We start from the raw sequence: 22,556 nt of genomic DNA on the forward strand, positions 1-22,556 counted from the left end.
TACATATGAAATGATTATATATTTTAATTAATGTAGAATGAACAACTGCGCTCTTGTATTATCAAAAGGACCCTGCATGAGCAGATGTTGCATGCAGTCAGTCATTTTTATGTGAACTGACATTATTCAAAAACAAGCCCTCTAGCGTATATGCATAGATTATCAGGAAAAAAACCCTGACGCTTATAATGACCAGATGTTAACAGGTCTTAGAGAGCTACTGTAAGGCTTTTGAACCAGGCCCTTAATCAAGTGTAACTGAAATGAAAGTGTGCGTCAAACAAACAAACAAACAAACAAACAAAATAATTAAATAAATGTAAATAAAGCTCAAATGCACAGCAACACTTTTAAACAATAATTTGAGTTTCGTGTGCTGACACATATTTTTACGTAGTGTATTATTAAATTACTTTTAAGCTGTTCTTGGAGAGGGAAACCTCTTCACCCATTACTTGTGTACTAGCCCCCCATAGAGCTTTCTCTGGATAGTATTCCTAGTCCCTGACCTAATAACCTACCGTGATAATAGGTTTTGCTAAAGACTACTCACTTTATAGTCACTTTATATATATATATATATATATATATATATATATATATATATATATATATATATAACAGGTTATCTCATTGTAGATAAACTACACTGGACTTATTGTGACTGATTAAAGTGTTTGATAAACTGCTGTACCTAGCAGAGATTGCAGGGTAGCGCTGCACTGTTGGAGTCGGTCTCCGGGATCTGCCATGGGGAAGAAAACGGCGGCGGGGAGGCCGGCACCTCCCGAATCCAACCTAAAGCCTACAGCACTGAGTAGAGCCTGCCAGCCTGGGACGCCCCCCACCTTGTTCTCCACGCTCTGCTGAGATGTGTACATGGAGTTACGCTGACCGCTCTGAATACGCTGCAGTGATTTCTCGACCTGGGAGTGAAAAAGACACAGGTAAATTCAAAATTATGCTGGGTAAAGTATTAGGTTTTTAAACCAAATGATCAATCATGGTTTCACTCAGATGTAATTAGACAGGCAAGTGTGTGTGTGTGTGTGTGTGTGTGCGGGGTTAACACCTGTGTCTAAAATAAACAGCTACGCTTTAACTCGTGCAGCTCACATGGAACAAAAATAAACAGTTCTTGTGGCTGCAACGTTCAGGCTGTTATATTATAATTCACAGCACATGCTAATGCTATGATGCTTTGTGTGTCTCTTACAAGGTGCAGCAGGACCCTCAGGGCATCTCTGGCTTTGTCTGGATACTGCAGGATCTCAGCCAGGGCTTGGCTAATCAGAGACGAGGGACTGTTCAGCTTCACATCGCTGCCAATCAGCATGAAGCCTATGGAAACATGCAAAAAAGATGAGAGGCTTTAGCTCTAAAGTCAGCTATAAAAATGATCATCGCAGTGGCAGTGTGTGATTAAAATCAGGGCCTGACCTGCCCAGTTGGAGGGATGAGAGAACTGCTTGCTGCCCTGAAGCGTTTTCATGGCATCGGCAAGGGCAGCGCTGGCCTTTGTGCCATTCAGCAGGGCTGTGTAGAAAGCATGGACGAACATTTTGGAGGCAGCTACAGGCACAGGCCACAAGGACACCAGCACACACTGAGCGCCTGCGGCTAGAAAGGCTCTGGTGAGTCCCACCACTCCGTCTGCTGTCACCTTACTATCTGACTCCTGGTAGGAACTGGACGAATCAAAACACAGCACAGCATTAGCACCATTAGCATTACTCTCGCAGTAAGCCCGTTAGCTGACACAGCTCAATGCTACTGTAAATTGTCTGTAACTCTACTGAGAACAAAAGAAGCAGAGCATAGCCAGTTGAACATAAACTGCGTATGTAGAGTATGGGTAATTACACATAATATTTTTTTATGTTTTCCTTTATTAGAAAAAGCATGGAAAACACATAAACTTGAAACACATTTATAAAACCAAGAGAGAAAAATACATTACAGGAGTATAAAATAAATCTGTAAATATGAAGCTCGCTCTGCAGACTGACCCTAGCACCACTAGTTTGACGGGCAGACGGAGGTCCAGGATGTCTGCAGCTGTAAGTAGGAACTCCTGCAGCGATGGGCTGTCACACACACTCTCAGCATCGCTGGCATCATCTTTGATACTATAGCCAGACTTTACGCTGCCCTCTGTGCCCCCGGATGCCCCGCCCGAAGTATTAGCTCCATGCCCAGTGCCCACGTCCTGATTGGGTGCTAACACCAAAGCTGCCAGCTTCCAGGAGACATGTGTGGCAAAGTGGGCACACTCAGCCTGGCTCAGGGCGCTCATGACCCGCTGTTTGGTGGCACCGGGACCGGTTAGAGGCTGACATCCCAGGAGCTCGGCCACCATGTGGGCCTCCTCTTCGGCAGAAGGCATTGGCCCCCACAGCCAGCGCTCCATCACGGAGGCGGGCAGACGAGGGTTTCCCACCACCGCCGCGGAGCTGCCTCCTGGGCACAACGCTGGGCCGGCACGCCGAGGATGAACCTGAGGCAAAGACAGAGAGACCATTTTTTGTTATTAATTATTATAATTGTTGCTACGTTTCAGAATCATTTGACTTATGTGGCTATATTTTTCCATCAAGACTGGAAAACTGATATCTTTAATTTATTGTTGTTTGTGCACATTTTTGATTTTCTGTGACAATATGGATCTATAGAACATTTACACAATATAATTAAGCATGATAAGTAAATCTAATTATGTTTTTTCTACAAGTGGTGCACTTTATATTACAACGCGTGAACGACCTAAAGAGTAAAAGGACAAAGAACTGACCTTGGCGTTGGCCCCCAGGCTGCCGATGGAGGGCATGGCTATAAGGCTAAAGCGTTCGTACAGGTACTCGTTGGAAGAGCTTCCCTTTAGCAAAGCGAATGGAATGAGATAGAGCTCGCCCTCGAGAACCAACACCAGCTGCCTGTGCCGACCTACCGGCCCACTGGAGTGCATCAGACCCTGTAAGAGACAGAGATGGCCAGAATATTTACTAGCAAATAAAATGGCACATCATGGTCATTTGCTCCCATAAAACCCCACAACTCTACACAGGCCACGCAAGTCAATAAACAAATAAATACGAGGGGCATGCTGCGGTGCCTTACCCCCTCCATAGGAGCGATGAGAAGGTCGTAGAGAGCGCGCAGGGGGGGCTTGCTGAGGGTGCTGGAGCGGCGGGAGAGAGAGGAAGTCCCCTCTTTTACTGGAGACACCGTGTTACTGAACAGACTCGTCATACTCTGACAGCTCCTGAGGCGAGGGATAACACACAGAATACGGTAAGGATATACAGTCGTAACTATACAGAAAAGCCACTAGGTGGCACTGTGCATCTATGCAAGAAAACCAAGAGGCAGGAGTTTGACCAATGAGGCATCATTGGCACACAAGCTCTCATATCCAGGAGCTATAAATGGTTATGATCGTATTTTGGCTCTGATGACATAAAGCTTGGTTTTGGGATAGCCATATATATTTTTACGCAGATCTGAAAAAAAGAAAAATCTGCATATAATGTATACAGGGTTAATTAATGTAATGAATGCGTTATGTATGCGTTATGTATGCGTCTGCATGCGGCTGATTAAAAAGAAAAATATTTGCATTATCGAGCGATGACTTGCAACCCACACTGGCGTGATCCACTTCTGGTTAGATTAGGCATGATCACTGGCAGTTTCCTCTGTCTGAGTGAGTAAGGCGAGCTATTGATTGTGGATGTTGCCCCACGCTAATGAAGCCAGAGCGAACATAACTCCTTGGAGCCGCAATGTGCAACTCAGCCTCATTACATCAGATGTGAATCTCTCATTAAAATATGGTATAGGCAGTGCTTCACAGAATGTTCTCACATTCTTTCATGCTCTCTTTTCCTTCTCTTGATGAGCCCTTTAAGTGATTTTTTTTTTTATCCTCCTCAGTCTTTCTTCTATACTTGAAATAAACACGGAAGTGCAATAACCAGCTGAGTAGCAAACCTTACCCTGACACTGACTCCCTAATGAGCAACCTTGCCTGGAAGCTTCATCACTGGACCATCCTATACCTATTAGCAGCCCAAATGTTTACTAATTGTTCTGAGATTTAGCAATCGATCACTTCTCTATTTACTCCTCTGCTGTGAAGTTAAATAAATAAATAAATAAATAAATCACCCCCCAAGGACTGGTGCAGCTGTGAGAGAATATAAAATATATATATTTTTTTCCAACTCTGGACTAAATTACGTAAAATATGTCAGGTAACACTGTTTAAATTATTATTATATCATTGCATTCCTAAGAATTTGTGGGGGGAAAAGATTAAATATGTAAGGATGCTTAATATTCATGATGTCAGGTATGTAATTTACATGGCTGTTATTTTAAATATTAAATGATATTTGACTTTCATGCTGATTGTGTAATCACACAAACACACATGGGCCTACATTAGAGTTATACTAAACATACATAGTAAGGGATTTCTATCAATATTCAAACCAAAATATCTGCAGTTTAAATACACATAGACCAGAAATTTTATGTTTCTCATTTTTTCTTGTACAAAATCCACAACACAAGTTCAGCACTAATGTTTGACTCCGGTCTGACTGTCAAAGTCATGTTTAAGGGTTCTAGACAAAAACTCAGAATGCCATATATGGACAATACTAAATATGTGGTGGTCTGGGAAAACCCAACACACCACTGAATTTGGGCATGAAGCCAAAAAAATGAAGGAGTTTTTGACCAGAAAAGCATTTAGCATAATTTGACAGCTCTTCTTTTAGAAACCATAAATATATCAAACTGGAAATGTTTTATTTCATGTCTAATATAGCCTAGGCTTTTGGGAAAAGATCGCATTGGAGCAGTTATAACTGTAATAAATGCTACTGTACGTCTAAAGCTTTAGTAGTTAATTGTTTGGAAGCCAGACATTTAAAATATTGACAGATGCTTATGATTAATTTTACAGTGCAACCATTTTAGAAAAAAAGTTTTTAGAACATAATTTAGTAGAAAATAATCATCTCAACTTTACTGCAATTCTCACCAGCGACCACGACATCTTTCACCACCCAGCTCTGAGATTCAGGCTTTCTCTTTCTATCAGCAGTTTACTCGTGTTAGCTTCAGAGCTACACATTACATGTACTTTTGCTATATTATTCTAAACATACTGCAAGAAGATTAAATATTTTGAAACGTAATTATAATTTTTTTTAACCTGTGCTAAGCTCTATGCTCTAATTCCACATGAAGAAAAAGATGTTTAAATTTTGAACTGTAATTGAAAAATGATAAAATGGAAACGAGTACAGACAGGGTCTCGGGTGGCGCTGAAAAAATCTGTCGAACCTTCGTAGACCGAGGCGGAGTCTGGTCATGTGTGGTTCACGAGCGGCCTCAAGAGTGACTGTGTGAACATTTCTAGCTCACCGTGTGAGAACCTGGACATTCTTTCATTTAGCATGCTTCTTCATTCTTCACCATGTCAAGATCGTTTAAAGCTGTAGTAAGAATGTGCTGTTTTATTGGTTGACGCCTTATCAAAAGATGTTAAGTAGATGCAAACCAGATTACAATAGAAATCCATGGCTATTTCTAACCACTCACCTTAATACATTAGGCTCTTATTAGATTCTTATTTGTAACTTGCTTACTTCTCATTTCTATATTACTGCATTAGTCTAAATTGGGTTAGTGTTGAGTATTTCTTAGGGATGCATTTAATGCAGCACAATAATTCTGTGTAAACCGGGTTTTTTTCTGGTACTAAACACCGACTCTAATACTGAAATGATTAGCCAGCTCTGTGCTAACCAATACATGCATAATAAAACATTTTATTCATCTCTATCTCTTTATGTTTCCCTGGTTTAAACAGTGGCCAGCAAGAGTTGTTACCTTTGGATTGAATAGAGGAGCAGGTTCTGTGTAGCTCTAACTAAAGTTACGACATCAGAATCCCTGCTGTCAAAGACCGACAGCTGCGGACTGTCAATCAGAACCATATACAAGGTAAGATCTGTTATCCTCACTCATCCCGCGTTGCCTGCAGACATTGTTTCCTGCCTAGATGGGTTTTTTTGCTGCAGTTTATTTTCTGTACTCTGTGTGCTTCTGAAAATGAACTGCTTGTGCTGGGTGTTACGTTAAAGATGTAACGGCACCGCTATGAGAAGCACGCGTCCCATCAGTGCTTGTAGAAGTGAAGTGCTCTGAGGCGTGTTTCTCTGCACGCTCACTTCACTGCTCCACGCTCGTACATGGCGTTTTGATCTAATTTTAATGACCATGCTCATTGATGCTACTCTACACGTTCAGGCCGGCACAACTTCAGCTCTATATTAAAAATGATGTTTTTCCAGGTTACCGGTAGTAGCTCTTTTTGATATTTTCACAGAGCACAAATCTGCTTTCCTTTTCCAACATTCATTTGAAAACAAACGCTGTCATTTCATATCTAGCTATGAGGTTCACTTTGACCAAAGATTATTACCTCTAGGACCACATAGAAAAACTTTGCCAGTGTGTATGATTGATTGATTGTTTGTTTGTTTTTTCGAACCTGTTAAAGAGATTGTTTCTAGACACCATTCTGAGGAAGCCGGTCGGGTCAGTGACCGAGTTCAGCTTGTTGTTGAGCTCCTCAAACTGCTGGTCGAGCAGATCGCCCGCCTCGCTCTCGGTTTCACTGCTGGAGCACGCTCTGCCAAAGAGAAACAACAGAATGCTTCGTCACACCTCTGCCTTTATTCCAGGCATGGCTTTTTAACAACCTTGATAATATACACTGCTACGCAGATGGAGGTCTGAAAACACTTATGGCTCCACTGTAAATCTTCCCGAGTCTATGGATATCCTCAGGTCTGCACAATTCCTACAAGCAACATCAATTTTATAGTCAAAATGAATGAAAGAGGGCCTTAATGTGCCAGTCAGCATTTCAATTATGCAGTTGGCTGCAGTCTAAAGAGAACAGATATCCACTGACATCAGAGAAAGAGATAAAAAAGAAAAGAAAGGAGAGAGATAAAGAGGATAGAAAGGTGGAAAGAGCGAGCTAAGGGAAAAAAAGAGATCATGTCAGTACAGTCCAAGACGCAGAGCTGAGTCATTGCTGCATTGTCCCGTCCTACTTTTGACTCCAAATCCACTTATTTAGTAACAGTCTCAGTGACTCCAGCACTCCAGACTTACAGCTGTGGTAAAAAAAAAAAAACCCAGCATGTTTCCCCCCCTTTTTTTTTACATTGCAAAAGCTTTTAACAAGGAAAGATTATGTATTGTAACATATTCAATAACACTTACACAGTACATGTCACTTTTTTTGCTTGTTTCCTTAGCAAAAAACTCAGGATCAGAATCGTTTTTAATATCGAGTAAATGCATTTTAGCCACTGCTGTATGCCAGCTTCTACAAAATGATATGCCTTGTGGTATATACAGTAATAGCATACATTATGTTTCATATATTACACATCACCCTGTCCATGTAAAGCACAATATACTGTATGTGGGAATATGGACAACTGCTCATGACTATGAGCCACATTTTCACCCAAATACATAACATTTTGAGTTTTATTGGAATTAAAAAACTCAAATGCTCAAAATATTATGTCAAAATTGATTTGGTTAAAGCATTGTGATTTTTTTCCTTATCCAAAACGCAATAACTTCATCTCCTACAGTTGTGGCACAATGGATAAATCAGCCTGCAGTTGTGGTTTTGGTAATTTGAAATTGCAATTTCAGTACCAATAATATGTCGGATAACTTTTAATATAAAACATAGCAAACTCTTGCTTTAGTTCTTTTTTTATTATTCTAGCGAAGAATTTCTAGAATTCATAGGAAGCAAAGAACTTGTTGCACAAAAACCTCCTTATGAAAGTTTGTTTGTAATTAGGACAACACAAAAAACACAAAAACCTCAGCTGATAATGCTTAGCTTCTTCTTTGTTTTACTTTAGTTGTAACTTTTACTTTAACAGCAACCTATCGTAGCACAGGTGGTTATATAAGGTTATAACATACAGTACTGTGCAAAAGTCACCTCTCACTTTGTCATATTTGGCTTCCAGGGAGAGTCAGGCTTTGTGTGTGTCTAGAGGAATAGTCCTAATCGGTCAGTAATGCTGACAGGAGCTTTTTAAAAATGCGTAACTGTTAATATTTTTAATTAAAAGACACATTTGTGATTATTGATGTTCGCCATTTATTTAACCTTTACAGAACAGTCTCCAATGTCAAGCCATTTATAACTGTCAGAGGCGTATATTAGTTTTTTCAAAAGGTAAAATCCTTCAGGAATTTGTATTTTCTCAAAAATGTGTCTATATCATTTCATTTCAGGGGGAAGAAAAAATAGAGGCCTGTGAGGAAAAACGTGTCTGGATTAAAAGATGCTGGCAACAATTGTCAGAGATGCAAATTTGTATGTCAGAAACACTCTTAATATACAATATACTACCAGTCAAAGGTTTGGACACATCTTTGCCAGCAGTGTTTTTTCTTGATTTTTATTATTTCTAAGACATTCAAACCATGCAACCATGGTTAAACAACCCAAAGTATGTTTAATATTTTAGATCAAAATTGCTACATTTAGCTTGGATGACATCTTGGCACACACACACACGGCATTCTCTCATCAGATTAACTTGTAGTCACCTAAAATGGTTTCTAATTCACAGGTGTGCCTCGAAAACAGTTTATTCATTCATTCCTTGCCTTTTTAATGTGCTTTAATTGCCTTGTGCAGAGGAAAGATGGCTACAGAATCAATAACCCTATTAATGCTACTACAACTACAGTACAAATCCATTTTATAGCAAAAATCAAAGCAATAAAACAAAGTGAAAAAACAGTGCAGGAAGTCGAAGAGCTACCTCTGCTGCGGAGGATAAGTTTATTATAATGATCAGACTTAGAAACCGCCCAGATTAGATTAGAACCAACATAAATGCTTCTCAAAGTTCAAGCAACAGATATATTTCAACATCTACTGTTCAGAGGAGACTGCATGAGTCAGGCCTTAATGGCCGATTAGCAGCAAAGAAACTGTTACTGTAGAAGAACAACAAGCAGAAGAAATTTGCTTGGGCGAAGATACACAAGAAATGAGAAATAGAGCAAAGCTGTACTTTGGTCTGATAAATCCAAATGAAAGATTTTTGGTTTTAACCACTTTGCCTTTGTTAGACATAGATAGGGTAAACTGATGGTTCCTGACTGTAAAGGAACCACTATAAAGGATGGAGGAGGGGTTGTGATGGTGACACTGTTGGTGACTTTGGTAAAAAAAAAAAAAAATTGAGGGGACGATTAACCAGCAGGGCCACCACAGAATTTGGCAATGACATGCCATCCCAACTGGTTTGCACTTAGTGGGACAATAATTTGTCCCATCCCTTGTTTTCCAACAGGACAATGATCGAGAACACACTTCTAGATTATCCAAGAGCTATTTGTCCAAGAAGGAGGGTGACGGAGTGCTGCATTAGATAACCTGCCCTCCGCAATCACCCGATCTAAATCCAGCTGAGATGGTTTGGGATGAGTTGGACCGGAGAATGAAGGGAAAAACAGCCAAAAAGTACTCAACACCTTCAAGATTCTTCAAAATCCATTCCAAGTGGCTACCTCATGAGGCTGGCTGATAGAATGCCAGAGTGTGTGCAAAGCAGCCATCAAAGCAAAAGATGGCCACTTTGAAAAATCGAAAATCTAAAACATATTCTGGGTTATTTAACACATTTTTTTTATTTCATATTTGTTCTGTCATTATTTAATTGCCTTCAGTATTAATACAAAATGTTTTTATAAAAAAAAAAAAAAAAAAAAAAAAAAGAGGAATAAACTTTGAATAAGAATGTGTGTCCAAACGTTTGACTGGCACTGTATACTTCAAACCTGGTAGATGTTTGACCTTGTGCCCTTGACCCTGATTGGATCAATTCCAAAGTCTAATCAGTTCATCTGCTGGTTACTTTAAAACATGTCATAAATCATGTCAACCAAACATTCAACCACTCATTCTTGAGATGTCTTGCTAAAGCTAATCTTGAAACATCACAACCAGAGCTGTCCTACTCATACCATAAGAAGAACAGCTGGATAGAAAAAAAAAGTGTTTGTGCAAGGATAACTCCTGCAAACCTATTTTCAGGCTAGTGGCAATATATTAGCCAGTACTTACTGTCTAATCTGCTAAATTCTATTAAGACTCAGTAGGGAACCTCAGTGAATGTAATCCTATCTCAGATTAATATCTGTGTGTTTGTGTGTGTGCTGACGGAGCACATGGTGGTTGCTCCTAGAGTACTAGGCGCCAATGTGAAGCTAGGAAAATGTAGTAGAAGGGTGAGGAAAAGATGACTGTTCTGGGAAGAAATGCACACAGCTCTTGTTTCTGTGTGTGACAGAATATGTGTGTGTGCGAGAGTGTGAGTAAGAGTGTGCGTGTGTGTGCGTGCGCGGTGGCTGCAATACGCCTTGAAGAGAAAAACATCCTTCTGTGTTTTCAGCCACTACAGCCCTGTGCTTTCATTTTGCTCTGCGTATTCACCTCCACACACACACACACACACACTTACTTTTCACCACAATTGCATGCACACATATAGAAAGGCAATGACAAACCCACACTCATACTTGCGCTCTCTTTCTTTCTCGCTCAGCATCTGGAAAATGCACAAAGCTAGTGAGTGAGCCATGTTGCCGTGCTCAGAATGCATTAAGACGCAATGAGGAAATTCAGAAACAATTTCACACATGATGAAAATACTACGAAAGCTATCAGAGATAATTACAAACGAGTCATTCTGCAGCAAGCGTACACGGAAATAAATTCGTCTGATTAGCTGTAATGAAAAAGGAAAACACTTTAATTCTGATTAGAGCAGATAAGACGAGTATTTCGCGTTGTATTGGGTTAACTGGCTCTTATCTGCTCCTATTACATCGCCAAAATGCTTTCATTTACACCTAATAAACGTTAACAACTGTAGATGTGTGCGGATTGCTGAGCTGGAATTACTCGCTTAATTAGCATGTCAAAGCTGACAATAACAGCGCAGATCTACTTATCCACACACAAAATATGCAGTTATTCAGAACTGATCAAACATCCTGAGTTGAAATAAATTTGCCTGAGAGCTCTATAAATAAAGCATGGTTTATCTGTTAATGATGAAAGGAATGTCGAGGAAACTGATAACATGCATTATTTACTCGCAGAGCCATGTTTTTATTAAAGAGACGGTTCAACCAAAAAACTGCTAATGAGTCTGACAATGAATGAAATCAATGAATGGGAGGCAGTTAGTGTGATCTCATTTGCATAATATTAATTGGCTCAATCATGAGTGTGGACCATGTGCTTTTATTACAAGTTATGTTAACAGTTTTGAGGAGAAGCTGAATAATGTGTGTTAACAGAATATGACCAAAATTACAATAGTTATTACTAGTAGTTTTTACTGCTACTAACTACTATTACTTACTACTACTAATACTATTAATATTTTTAATACTACTGTTACGTTTACCATTTTTACTAGTTCTGGTATGATTAATGTTTACTACTGCTATTAATATTACTGTACTACTTTTACTAGTGAAGTAATATTACATATTATTATAATATTATATATATTTTTATAACTAGTGTTACTGCAACATGTTTAACTACTGTTACTATTACTCATTTTACTACTACTGTTACTATTACTCATTTTACTACTACTGTTACTATTTATATCATTACTACTACTAAAGTTAAGTAGAAAAACATTTTGGTAATTCAAAATTCTGGACCTATACTGATTCAAGGGGTTTCTTTAATTAATTAACAATAATTTAACAATATTAAATACATAAAATTTATGAAATAACGTGGAATTTGTTATTAAAAAATGTGTTATTTCATATTTCACATTGATCAAAGTGGCTGCGATTTACCCTGAGGACAGTTTTGCACACTACTGGCAGCAAGCAAGTGATCAACATACAGTATGTGGGAACTCCTTCAAGACTGTTGGAAAATCCTTTTATCTACATCATCGTGCATCTACCTCATGAAGTGCCAAGAGTGTACAAATGTGTCATCAAAGGAAAAGATGGCTACATTGGAAAACCTAAAATGTATAATATTTTGCTTTGTATTTACTCTTCTAGTCATTACATAATTTCATGTTTTTGTCATACTCATTGATGCTTTCAGTATTGGTTCACGATGTAAAAAAAAAAAAAAAAGTAAAAATAAAGAAAAAACAAGGAAAAGATCTCAGTGAGCAAACAGAGACTCTCTGTCAGAGAGCAGAGTGTGTGTGTGTGTGTGTGTGTGTGTGTGTGTGCGCGTGCGAGAACGTCGTCCTACACAATAATCCCCTCCTCCTCCTTTTTGTCTCACTCGCACTAGCTACGATTCTTTTCCATATGTAAAGTGGAGGATAATTTGTTTTATTTTTACTTCATATTCATTATTAATCATTTTTAAAGATATTTCTGGGCTGTGAAACGAATCCTCTGAGTTTCCCTTATTTCTTATTGCAAAATTGCTTTTGATTACAGACACGTTTCCGGAACGAATTATGCTCGAACACCAAGGTTCAACCGTATAATATAATTTTAGACATAAATTCTAAATTGTTTTCATTTAGTATTAAAGAGGATCTATGACTACTAATTGTTACTAGTTGAGCAGTCAAAGTATCTTCTTTTGGATGACAACAGCTGTTTTGGGACATCACTGTTTTTAAGCTATTTTATTTATACAGCAGAGATTGCACCACCTCACACAAGCCACAAATTACATTTCCAGCTTCAGTGCAGTTTTAATTTACTGTTAAATAATTCAGTGCAATAAATGTGCAAAATAATAAACCTGTGAACTATAATAAAATTACTAATAATAATAACACAGACATCATAGGCGCAGACAGCAGTAGCTAATTTACACTCTGCCCTCTCTTTCTACTCCACTTCTCATTGCTGAGTGTGTGAGCTTATATAGGCTGCATGAATAGGAAGGAAATCACTGCAGCGCTTACACCCCAAGCACTAAATTAAAAGGCTGTGATTAGAAAGCCGTTTAGTTGGAAAATCCTTCACACCTCATCACTAATGCACTCGTGAGGGTACAACTATCCCTGATCTCATACTACTGACATAACAATGTTACACTGGCAGGGATTTCTTACCATTCAATAGCTTTATTATGCCTCCCTTTCCATATTTTCTTTTTTCTCCATACCACTGCCTCCATTTTTGTTTTTCATATTCCATTTAAGTAGCTGTTTAGGATTGAAACACATCACTGAACCTGCTGGTATCACTCACGGCATTCAAATGTGCTGAACAGCATGAGTCTATAAAACTCATGCAAAAGTAATGTTCTTACTCTATAGATTTTAATCGCTGTATATAAGGAAGAAAACACAACATAAGGAAGAAAACATAACAGGAAAATAATCCATTGTAGAAAATTCAACGCCAAATTCGAATCAAGTATTTAACATGTATTAAAAAAAAAACATGCCTGTTTGGACCAAATTTGCATGAGTACTATATGCTGTGATGCACTATAACAAAGTTAGCCATCTGGTAACATCCACGGCAAAAGTTTTCACTAACACAGGTATTATAAAGATTTTCCGTTCTAGCTTTTTTTTAAAAAAAAAAAAATTATCTGCTACTTTTACAGATCTGGTTTAAAATATGATAAAGTAGAATGCCTCTGGGGAGCAATTATGAAATTTATTTGCTGCTTTGCCGCAGAAACAGCACTTATCTACAGTAGATTCTTCTCTTATCAAGCATTACACTGGGATTTCTGGCTAGTGTTAGCTCACTATAACGCTGCGTTTAAAAAAGCAGCTATTGACCAGTCACTATATGAAGTCTGTGTTTATTAATGGGGAGATTTCTGAGGAAACTATGCTAGATTTTATTGATCCGAGTGTACCTTTCTGAGTGCAGTCTAAAAATAACACCGGAATACAGGAAAGGACAATTTCCATAAACAGCCCATTTTAAAATAAACCTATATACTTTAGGTCACGAACTTATCAGCGAGACCGGATGCCCCCCGTCTAGCTGTCACTGCTTATTCCACGGTGTGTGTGCTGAGAAGCGGTCCCTCCGGGATAAACATTCAGCACATACAAAAACACACAGCACTCCATCCTGCTGCACTTACTCCCACCATCTGATGTGACTGCACCCATCTGATTTATTTTAATACTCACAGATTCATGCACCAGAACAGGAATAGCCACAGGCGTCCATCACCCTGCCTTCCTCTTGCCTCTATTTTCACAATTCTACTATTGATTTGAGATTCATTTAATGCTCGAGTGCTTTTTACTGGAGCTATGCTGTGCTGACGAGTCAAACGATCAGTAATAATTGCTGGTCACATTCAAGCATTTGAGAATACGAGTCTGTTATGGATGACTACTGTACTTCTGCCACACCGTCCAAACTATCCAGAGTGCTCACCTGCTGTAATAGGCATCAACTCCGAGCGCTTCTCTTGCATCGGCAATGTGCTGCTCCAGAGACGAAGCTCCACCCCCTTGCATGGACCCGCCCCCAGCCTCCTGAAAGTCAGATGGCCCGCTCTCTGAAGCCCCCTCACCGAGGTACACTTCGTGGAACTTGAGAATTCCTGCCAAAACACAAGGAACTGATTTACCGCAATATGTGCACATATACACTAAAAGGTCATTTTATTATATTTTGCAGTCAGAAAAAAAATGAGTGCATTGTAGTGCACTCTCTCTTGGCCCAGTGTGCAATTCTCTTTGTTTTAAAGGTCATGGGTAACATAAGAAACAGAAAGAGCCTGAATAGATTTTCAGAGCTTCAACTGATTACGCTGCGCATTATTCTTGCCCCCTTGGTTTAAGCAGCAAACTTCAAGTAGTAGTATGTCACTGTATTAAAAGACAAAGTCCATCCTATAAGAAGCTGCAGGACGAGAAGCAGAGCGAGGTCAGGGAAAATAAAATAAACCACGACAGCTGTGTCTCTAGAGCGAGAGTTTGTTTGTGTGTGGATGTCAGGATATTATTGAGATGTCTGCTTCAGGCTCTCTCTGTGCGTATGCATGTGTGTGTGAATGTGTACATGTGTGCACATCTTAGGCAGAGGCTGTGCGAGGAATAGGGAGGCAGGTGGCACTGCCGCTTTGCGTTAATTCACAGCTTTTTACCAGATACCGCCAAGCAGCAGGCAGCAGACAATGAGCTGCGGGGAACAGAAGGTGTGAGGGATATGACTGCTTCACACAAAATGATCAGCTCAGTGTGTGTGTGTGTTTGTGTGTGTGTGTGTGTGTGTGTGTGTGCGCCAGACAGGGGCGCAGCATGTCTACAGACTAGGCTCTGATTGTTTATCCAACTGTGTGTGCTGGGTCTGTCTCATACCTCCCTCACAGAGATCCATCCCTCCATCCATCCTCCAATAACTCACTCATTTACCCAGCAACTGACTCATGCAATATCTGTCCCCTACCCCCGAGTCCAGGCTCTCATCCACGCCGCCAATTCACCCATCCATTCCGCCATCCGCTTAGAAAAGCATCTCCAAAATAACACATTCACGAGTCATTACGGTTCACAAGTTTTCACCTACCTGAACCTGGGGCGAGTAGCCAGCTGTACAGATAACCCGCTGCCACGGAGTAGTAGAGCACCAGGGCGCGCTGACCATTCACCGTGTCCAAGATGTGCTCCACGGTGACGGGGGTGTACGGGTCCGAGTCCTGTTGGCCCGTCTGCCGTTCCACAAGCAGATCAGCAAACGCCCGCGTTCTGCCTCGTTCTGCCACCGCCAATGCCTCATCGTGGTGTCCTGAGATCAGTTATGGACTCGCGTTACAACTCAGCATGGTGCAGCCCATATTACCCTTCCTTTCTGTTCACTACCATTGCCGGTGTGCTCTTTACCGTAACTTGCTGACCTCCGGCCATCTCTTTAGATGTTACACCGATATAACTGTATTATATGATATATTATAGATGCCCTTGGAGCGGATGGCTCGTACAGCAGGTGAGCATGCTGCTCCGCTTGGATGCTTTCCCAGAAACAGATAAACCCTCATGTTATGTTCACTGCTTAGCCATGAATGTCTCAGGAGTGCCCCTTTGATTTCTTATTAAACACTCATTATGTGTAATGCTCATTCTAATTACTAGGAATTTAAATATTTACACAAAGACCCTTCTTATGTTTGCAGATTTTAGGAGTAGCAGGTGTGTGCTTGTGTTCGTACTTGTGAAAAAAAAAATAAGATGAAGGTAATGCAACAAATATGTTTCCCCTTTATTTGTCATTTTTGCACATCTACCTCTTATAACACTATGGACTCAATCTTTATGTAATAATGCTATGGTTTAACGTTCATGATAGAAATTGAGCCATAAGTCATACACAGCATGCTTTCCTGGGCATAAACAGGGCAATACATGCAAGTGAACTGGAGCGTTCAGATTAATACCACATGCTAAGGGTTTAAGCACATCTTCTAGTAGAAAACAGGTATTGATCGGGTTAACTGAAATGTGTTTTGATTAAACATTTGGTTCATGAGTCTGGAAAGGGCATGAATTTGTGATGAGCCTGCAATACTCCTAATAACATTAAGAAGCGCAAACGCTTCATCCTCTTTATTTAGATTTAATGAGGTTACTTCTCGGAGAAGCGCCTTCCATATAATTTGCATACTATTGTAGATTTTTTATTAAATCTTTACAAAGAAACCTTTTTTTTATGATTTTCTTATGCATACTGATGCTGGTATGCATTCCTCTATACCTTTTTTTGTTTTCTTTTTGAAGCGCAGTTAAATTTTAATCAACTGCAAGTCATGAGAAATTACCAAAATCTAAAGCAAATGTTTATGGTGCCGGAATGAAGCTGTTTGTCTCGGTCTTTGCTAGAGATGAGATATTTTGAACATTGAGACATCTTGTGCCGCAAAAATCATACAGTTGTCCGATTATAGTTGAAAAGAGAGAAGATGCAGAATGATGCCTACCGAGGCTGACGAGGACCCTCTGCAGAGCCTGGTAGGAGGAGGTCTGGAGGTCAAACAGGGAGAGTTTGTAATCGGTGCTGTGCTGAGCCTCATGCCGAATGGTCTCGAATAAAGCGGAGGCACGGTACAACTAAAGGAAGAAATGAAAGAACAAATACACCAATCAGCCATAGCATTACAATACAAAACATTATGCCCTGTACTGTATGCAGGTTCCCCTTGTGGTCACTTGGGTATAAATCCACAAGACCTCTTCGTGTAGAGGGCGTGCTGTGGTGTCTGGCACCAGAACGTTGCCTCTTGGTGCTGTGGGTTGTGGCCTACATAAATCAGTCTTGTTTGTCCAATGGATACTCAATTGGATTTAGATCTCTTTACCTGACCGTATGCTTTATGTCTGAAACAGTGTTCTCCCAGGAACTCCTTTAATGGCTTTTTCTTTTAATGGAAAATCTGGTCTGGTTTGATTACCAAAGGTGTTCTGTTTTTGCAGGACAATGCAGGTTTCACTTTGCCCAACACACCACTTGCACTTTAAGGGGACTTGGCTGGCAGTTGTTGCCACATCCCCTGTAAAGTCTTGATCTCACTCCATATGATGGTATCCAAACACTAGTGAAAGTGCATTAGTGTAGCAATGGATTACTATATTGGTAGTTTTTATAAAGGTAGGTAAGATTATACACGGTGCTTTTACTTTGTCATTTGGCACAATTAAAAGTCCCGGTTTGACTTGAACGCTCCTCATGTATTTTTAAATGTATCCCGGGACAAAGGTTGCTGCAGACTCTAGCAAAAGGAGACTATTTGCTCGCATAATCCGGCACAGTTCTTGGCGGATCTTCACATTTAAACACTTCAACATTCCCCACAAGTAGGCATCCTCTATATGAGCGTAAATAATGTAAATACTTCTCCCTCCGTCGAGAGGCTGTTTTCCAACAACAAATGCACAACACCTTTCTTTTCAGCTACTAGGAACACGTGAGTCTGGAGCTTTGCCCCGTAAACAAACAAATATATATATATATATATATATATATATATATATATATATATATATTTTTTTTTTTTTTTTTTTAACAGAGCAGTAACTGTATTAAATCCTGCAAGAGCGAACTAACAAGATACAAAATCATGTTAGAGCATTTTGTTTTTCCAGTTCCCTGCACTGAACAGCAGGTGGCATGAGATCTCTATGCCTAGAAGCCTAGGCTCCCATGTTGCAACAGGCTTTCTGCAGCAAGGCAATGTCCTCTCCTTTTCCCTTTCCCTCACGAAATCTGAAATGTAGTGGACCTCATTCTCGAGGTGCAAAACAGGAGCTGATTGTCGATTTAGAAAGCAATTTAAACTTCATAATGGGCCTTTTAAAAGCAGAGAGGAAGGTGAAAGAGGGATGTTTGTAAGAGGAAGTTTCAAAGTGAACTAGAACTAGAGACATAGACTGCTGTTTGTTTGCGATTTAGCACCGGTCTGTTTTTCATTTAGCCTGATGAATAAAGAGGGTCTGTACGGTGTGAATGGTGCACTATTTCTCCATAATTATTCCTTTCCTTCACTCAGACAGAGAGATGAAGGCATAGTGTCTCTCTCTCTCTCTTATTTTTTTCTTTCTTTCTCTCTCTCTCTCTTTCTCTCTCTCTCACACACACACACAACAGTAAATGTCAGAGTGGTAGACTGTACATTTTCTGTATGTGCCTTTTTTTTAATTTTTATTCTGGTGATTATGCAAATAATTCAGTATAAAGTCCGCTTGTGCCCTTTCGTGCATTTAGGGACGGGGGGCATGACAGAAGTGTGTCCGAGCTGAATGTGTTTGTGTGCGCACTGCCGAGTGGAGCTGCAGGAATGGAATGTAGAGTTCCTTTCGTCAGCATCCGCCAAGACTAGCCTGCAATCAATTAAGAGTGGAATGCTTTTGCAGCATACAAACCCGCACGTACATACACACTCTCACGTTGACTGTGATTTCCACGAGCCAAGTCCAGAGATATCTATCCACCTCAAACACACGGCAGAGGAGGCTGCCAACAGATTTACTTACATTGCTCAATGCACATGACTATGAATTGTTTCAGTTTCATTCAGAATGGCGGTACACACTCCCACATCCATACACACTCTACCAAAAAAACAAAATAAATCCCAATTGTTATACCTCTGTTGATGACATCACACGCCTCATCTGGTGGGATCACTATCTAGCCGAGACAATGCTGTAAGTGCATCAAACAGCAGTATTCTGGAACTAATTCTACAGTAAATTACGTTATCTCTTATGATGTTTGATGTTGCAGATTTTTTTCTATCCTGTTAAACTGATAACGTCACCATCTGTGATGTCAGTGCGACACACAACCTTGTATTTCCTATCTAGAATAAAATGGAGCACCAAGCAACAAGTCAGAACCGTAACTATGGTAATACAATCGCTTGATTATAACATCAAAAACTGTTCAATCTTAACATTCATTCTAAGATATAAGTATTAAATATGGAGCTTGACTGCGATTAAGTGATCACTGACTAATCATGAGCAACTCGAGTGCGGATGTCTCCTCTGGATTTGTGCGTTCGCTCGTGCGACGCGCGTCTGTCTGATTGACGGCAGCTTTCACAGATGAACAGAGTAATGACCCTCTCGCCTGCAGCTAAAGGACATCCGTCCCCACTGACAAGAATGTTTAATTGACAGTCAGGCTGCGTAATGATATAAACACATTACCTTCCTTTCAACTTAGCTACTTTCCCCAAAGACACTCGGTACATAAGTAACTACGCCGTCATCCTCCACACAACACCGCCCGAGGATAAATAAATAAATAAATAAATAAATAAAATAAATAAATGTATTAAATAAATATAAAAAAAGAAAAAAAAATCTCATCATATGCAAGAATCACAGTGTTCCCTAAGGAGCTCTTTCAAACCTTCCTAGGCAGAACTAGATGAATGTGAAGCCAGCGCAGCTCCATCTGGCTTTCTAGAAAATGGAAACTAAAGCAGCCATGAAAGCAATCTCAACCTCTGGCAACCCTGTCCGACCCTGTGACATCCGAAACCAAACAGCAAGAAAGCAATCCTAAAATGCTCCAAATGGATGAAAGGACCAAAGCCTGAGTAGGTGAAGCCGATGTCAAGTTGTGTACGTCTGCTGAAGAGGGAGGACCGGCGTGAAAAGGGTTTCATGAGACGAAATAAAAAAGCTTTACAAACAGAACACGCGATGTGTGCCGAGTGTCTGCATCGAGGGCACTGGATCAATTAGTGACTAAGGGGGAGGGTGTGAAGGAGCTCGCCTTCTTGCTCGACAAACTCTGCCTTGTTGTACAGAATGTCTCTTAAAAACATCATGTCCACAATGATGCACAGCAGACACACACACACATGCTGTGACTACGGGCCAGTCAATACACTACACTGGAAATTCGATCTGAGTAGGGTTTATGCCCACTTGAGTCAAGTCAGTGGAGCCCATCAGCTAACTTGTCTGGTTCTCTTTGCGTGCGTCTGAGTGCACGTACCTGGTGCTGGGCCTCCTCCAGGTTACCGCTGGCCCACAGTGAGAGGCCCAGACGGTGACGGATTTTGGCTTCATCTTCACGTCGGCCCAGCTGCTCTGCCAGACGCAGACCTGAGAGAAATAGATTGACAAAGAGAGAAAGAGAAAGAGAGAGACAGTGATATTTTCAAACGCTGCCGTTTTGCACCATTCGCATGACTTGTTTAGTATTTAGAGGCGTAAACGTGTCATCAAAAACGAACAGTGCGTTACAGCTGTCAGCCTGTCCCGGTTAAAAAACACAGCCAAACACGTAAAAAACTGTCAAAATACATTTTCTTAATCGTACATCAATAGAGTCAGGTGGAAAAAAGAAAGTGCTCGCTCTGTCAATTACATGTTTTATAAATAATTATGGGTCGTCACCAACTTCTTTAAACAGGTTAATCAAATGAAATAAAACAACAATAATTTGCAGGATGTTATATTTTTCCCCCAAAAAGTAAACCAACATTCAGAAAGCTGGTGGGAAAAAAACAAACAAACAGACTCTTCCTCCTTCCACAAACATTAAGAGAGTATTTAGCAGCCAGGTGCTACTAATGTAACGCTCAGGATTAGTTCATCGTCAAGAAGCGTGACTACCTCTGTAAAAGCAAAGCTTTCGGCAGTTCAGTTTTCTGGAGTAATCAGGTGCGTGGCTGGATCACGCCAAGAAGAAAAAGACACCAGCTATGACCTCAGAGGAGCAAATTCTCATCCATCTGGCGAAGGTTATAAAGGCCATCTCCAACCAATCTGATATTCGCCATTGTAGAGGTGAGAAACAGCCAAATTCCTCCACCATAATCACCACATTCAGTTCAAGCTCAGACTGTTTAATGCTCAGAGATATAAAGGAAATCCCCAAGAGATACATTATGTGACCTAGAGCCCACTGTAAACACATTAAATATTCATATTCATGATGAGTGGTACTTCTCTACATAAAGCATATGAAGCTTTACTTACAAAAGCTCTGGAACAATAACCTTTGGACCAATTTGACCAAGACGGAGAGGTATGGTTTGATTGTCATGCATAGTGGCAGGTTTGGCAAAAACAAACAAATAAACAAACAAACAATCAATCAATCAATAGCTTACCACCACAAACACCTCATACTAACTGTCAGAGCATGGTGGTGAGGGGATAATGATTTGGGCTGTTATGTAGCCACAGGTCCTGGGAAACTTACAGTCACTGAGACCACAATGAACGCCACGTCATCCCAAAACATTCTAGTGACAAATGTGAGGCCATTGGTCCAGCAGTTTAAACTGGGGCATGCACCAGGACAAGGACCCCAAGTATATCAGTGAAGATTAAAGACCAAGCATGGCCAAGTCAAAGCCCAGACCTCAACCCAGTTCCAGGTGCTGTGGCATAATCTTAGGAGAAACTTATAGAAACAAATGCCCTAACACATCACTAAAACTGCTGCAAAATAAAATCACGATAGATTAGTGTTGCTAAATTTGGTTGTATTTTTACTTAATTACAGCAGGCATATAACTAGATGAAACTGCACGTTGTATATAAATACATTGGAAATATATACTGTATACTGTGCATTTCAATGCAATGTTTTCACTGTGTATAAAGTGAACTGCATTAATTAATTTTCTTAACCACAGAACGATGGAACCATCCGAAACTGAGTTATTGCTCAATTAGTAAAACGTAATAGTTGTACAAACCCTTTTGTAGTATACATACAAGTATTGTAAACCTTACTTTTGTTTTTGTTATATTAAAAATAAACTGCTCAAAAATCAAATCAAAACAAAACAAAAAACACATTATTGATGGACCATAAAGAAGTGCTCCATTACAATTCTGAGCGAGCAACAGATTTAAGAAGACAGGATTGCTGTGAATATAGAAATGTCGAACCCCAGTCTTATCCTTGCAGCCCATTACCATTCCTTTTTGCAACAGGGACACATTTTGGGAGTG

The 22,556-nt window shown here is 40.0% G+C and overlaps 1 protein-coding gene across 3 annotated transcripts in view; it reads right to left on the reverse strand.

Moving 5' to 3' along the window:
- Nucleotides 1-22,556, reverse strand: part of ttc28 (tetratricopeptide repeat domain 28) — a 216,735-nt gene that overhangs the window by 3,522 nt on the left and 190,657 nt on the right. For all 3 annotated transcript variants that reach the window (XM_053515893.1, XM_053515892.1, XM_053515896.1), the window contains 11 exons: nt 20,581-20,690; nt 17,051-17,180; nt 15,646-15,864; nt 14,509-14,677; nt 6,569-6,709; nt 3,118-3,262; nt 2,792-2,971; nt 2,010-2,497; nt 1,441-1,688; nt 1,217-1,341; nt 695-926 (listed from right to left, as the gene is read on the reverse strand). In XM_053515893.1, coding sequence (XP_053371868.1) covers nt 695-926; nt 1,217-1,341; nt 1,441-1,688; nt 2,010-2,497; nt 2,792-2,971; nt 3,118-3,262; nt 6,569-6,709; nt 14,509-14,677; nt 15,646-15,864; nt 17,051-17,180; nt 20,581-20,690 — 2,187 coding nt within the window. The remainder of the gene's footprint in view (nt 1-694; nt 927-1,216; nt 1,342-1,440; nt 1,689-2,009; nt 2,498-2,791; nt 2,972-3,117; nt 3,263-6,568; nt 6,710-14,508; nt 14,678-15,645; nt 15,865-17,050; nt 17,181-20,580; nt 20,691-22,556) is intronic.

This window comes from Clarias gariepinus, chromosome 17, assembly GCF_024256425.1.
Source record: "Clarias gariepinus isolate MV-2021 ecotype Netherlands chromosome 17, CGAR_prim_01v2, whole genome shotgun sequence".
NCBI lineage: Eukaryota > Metazoa > Chordata > Actinopteri > Siluriformes > Clariidae > Clarias > Clarias gariepinus.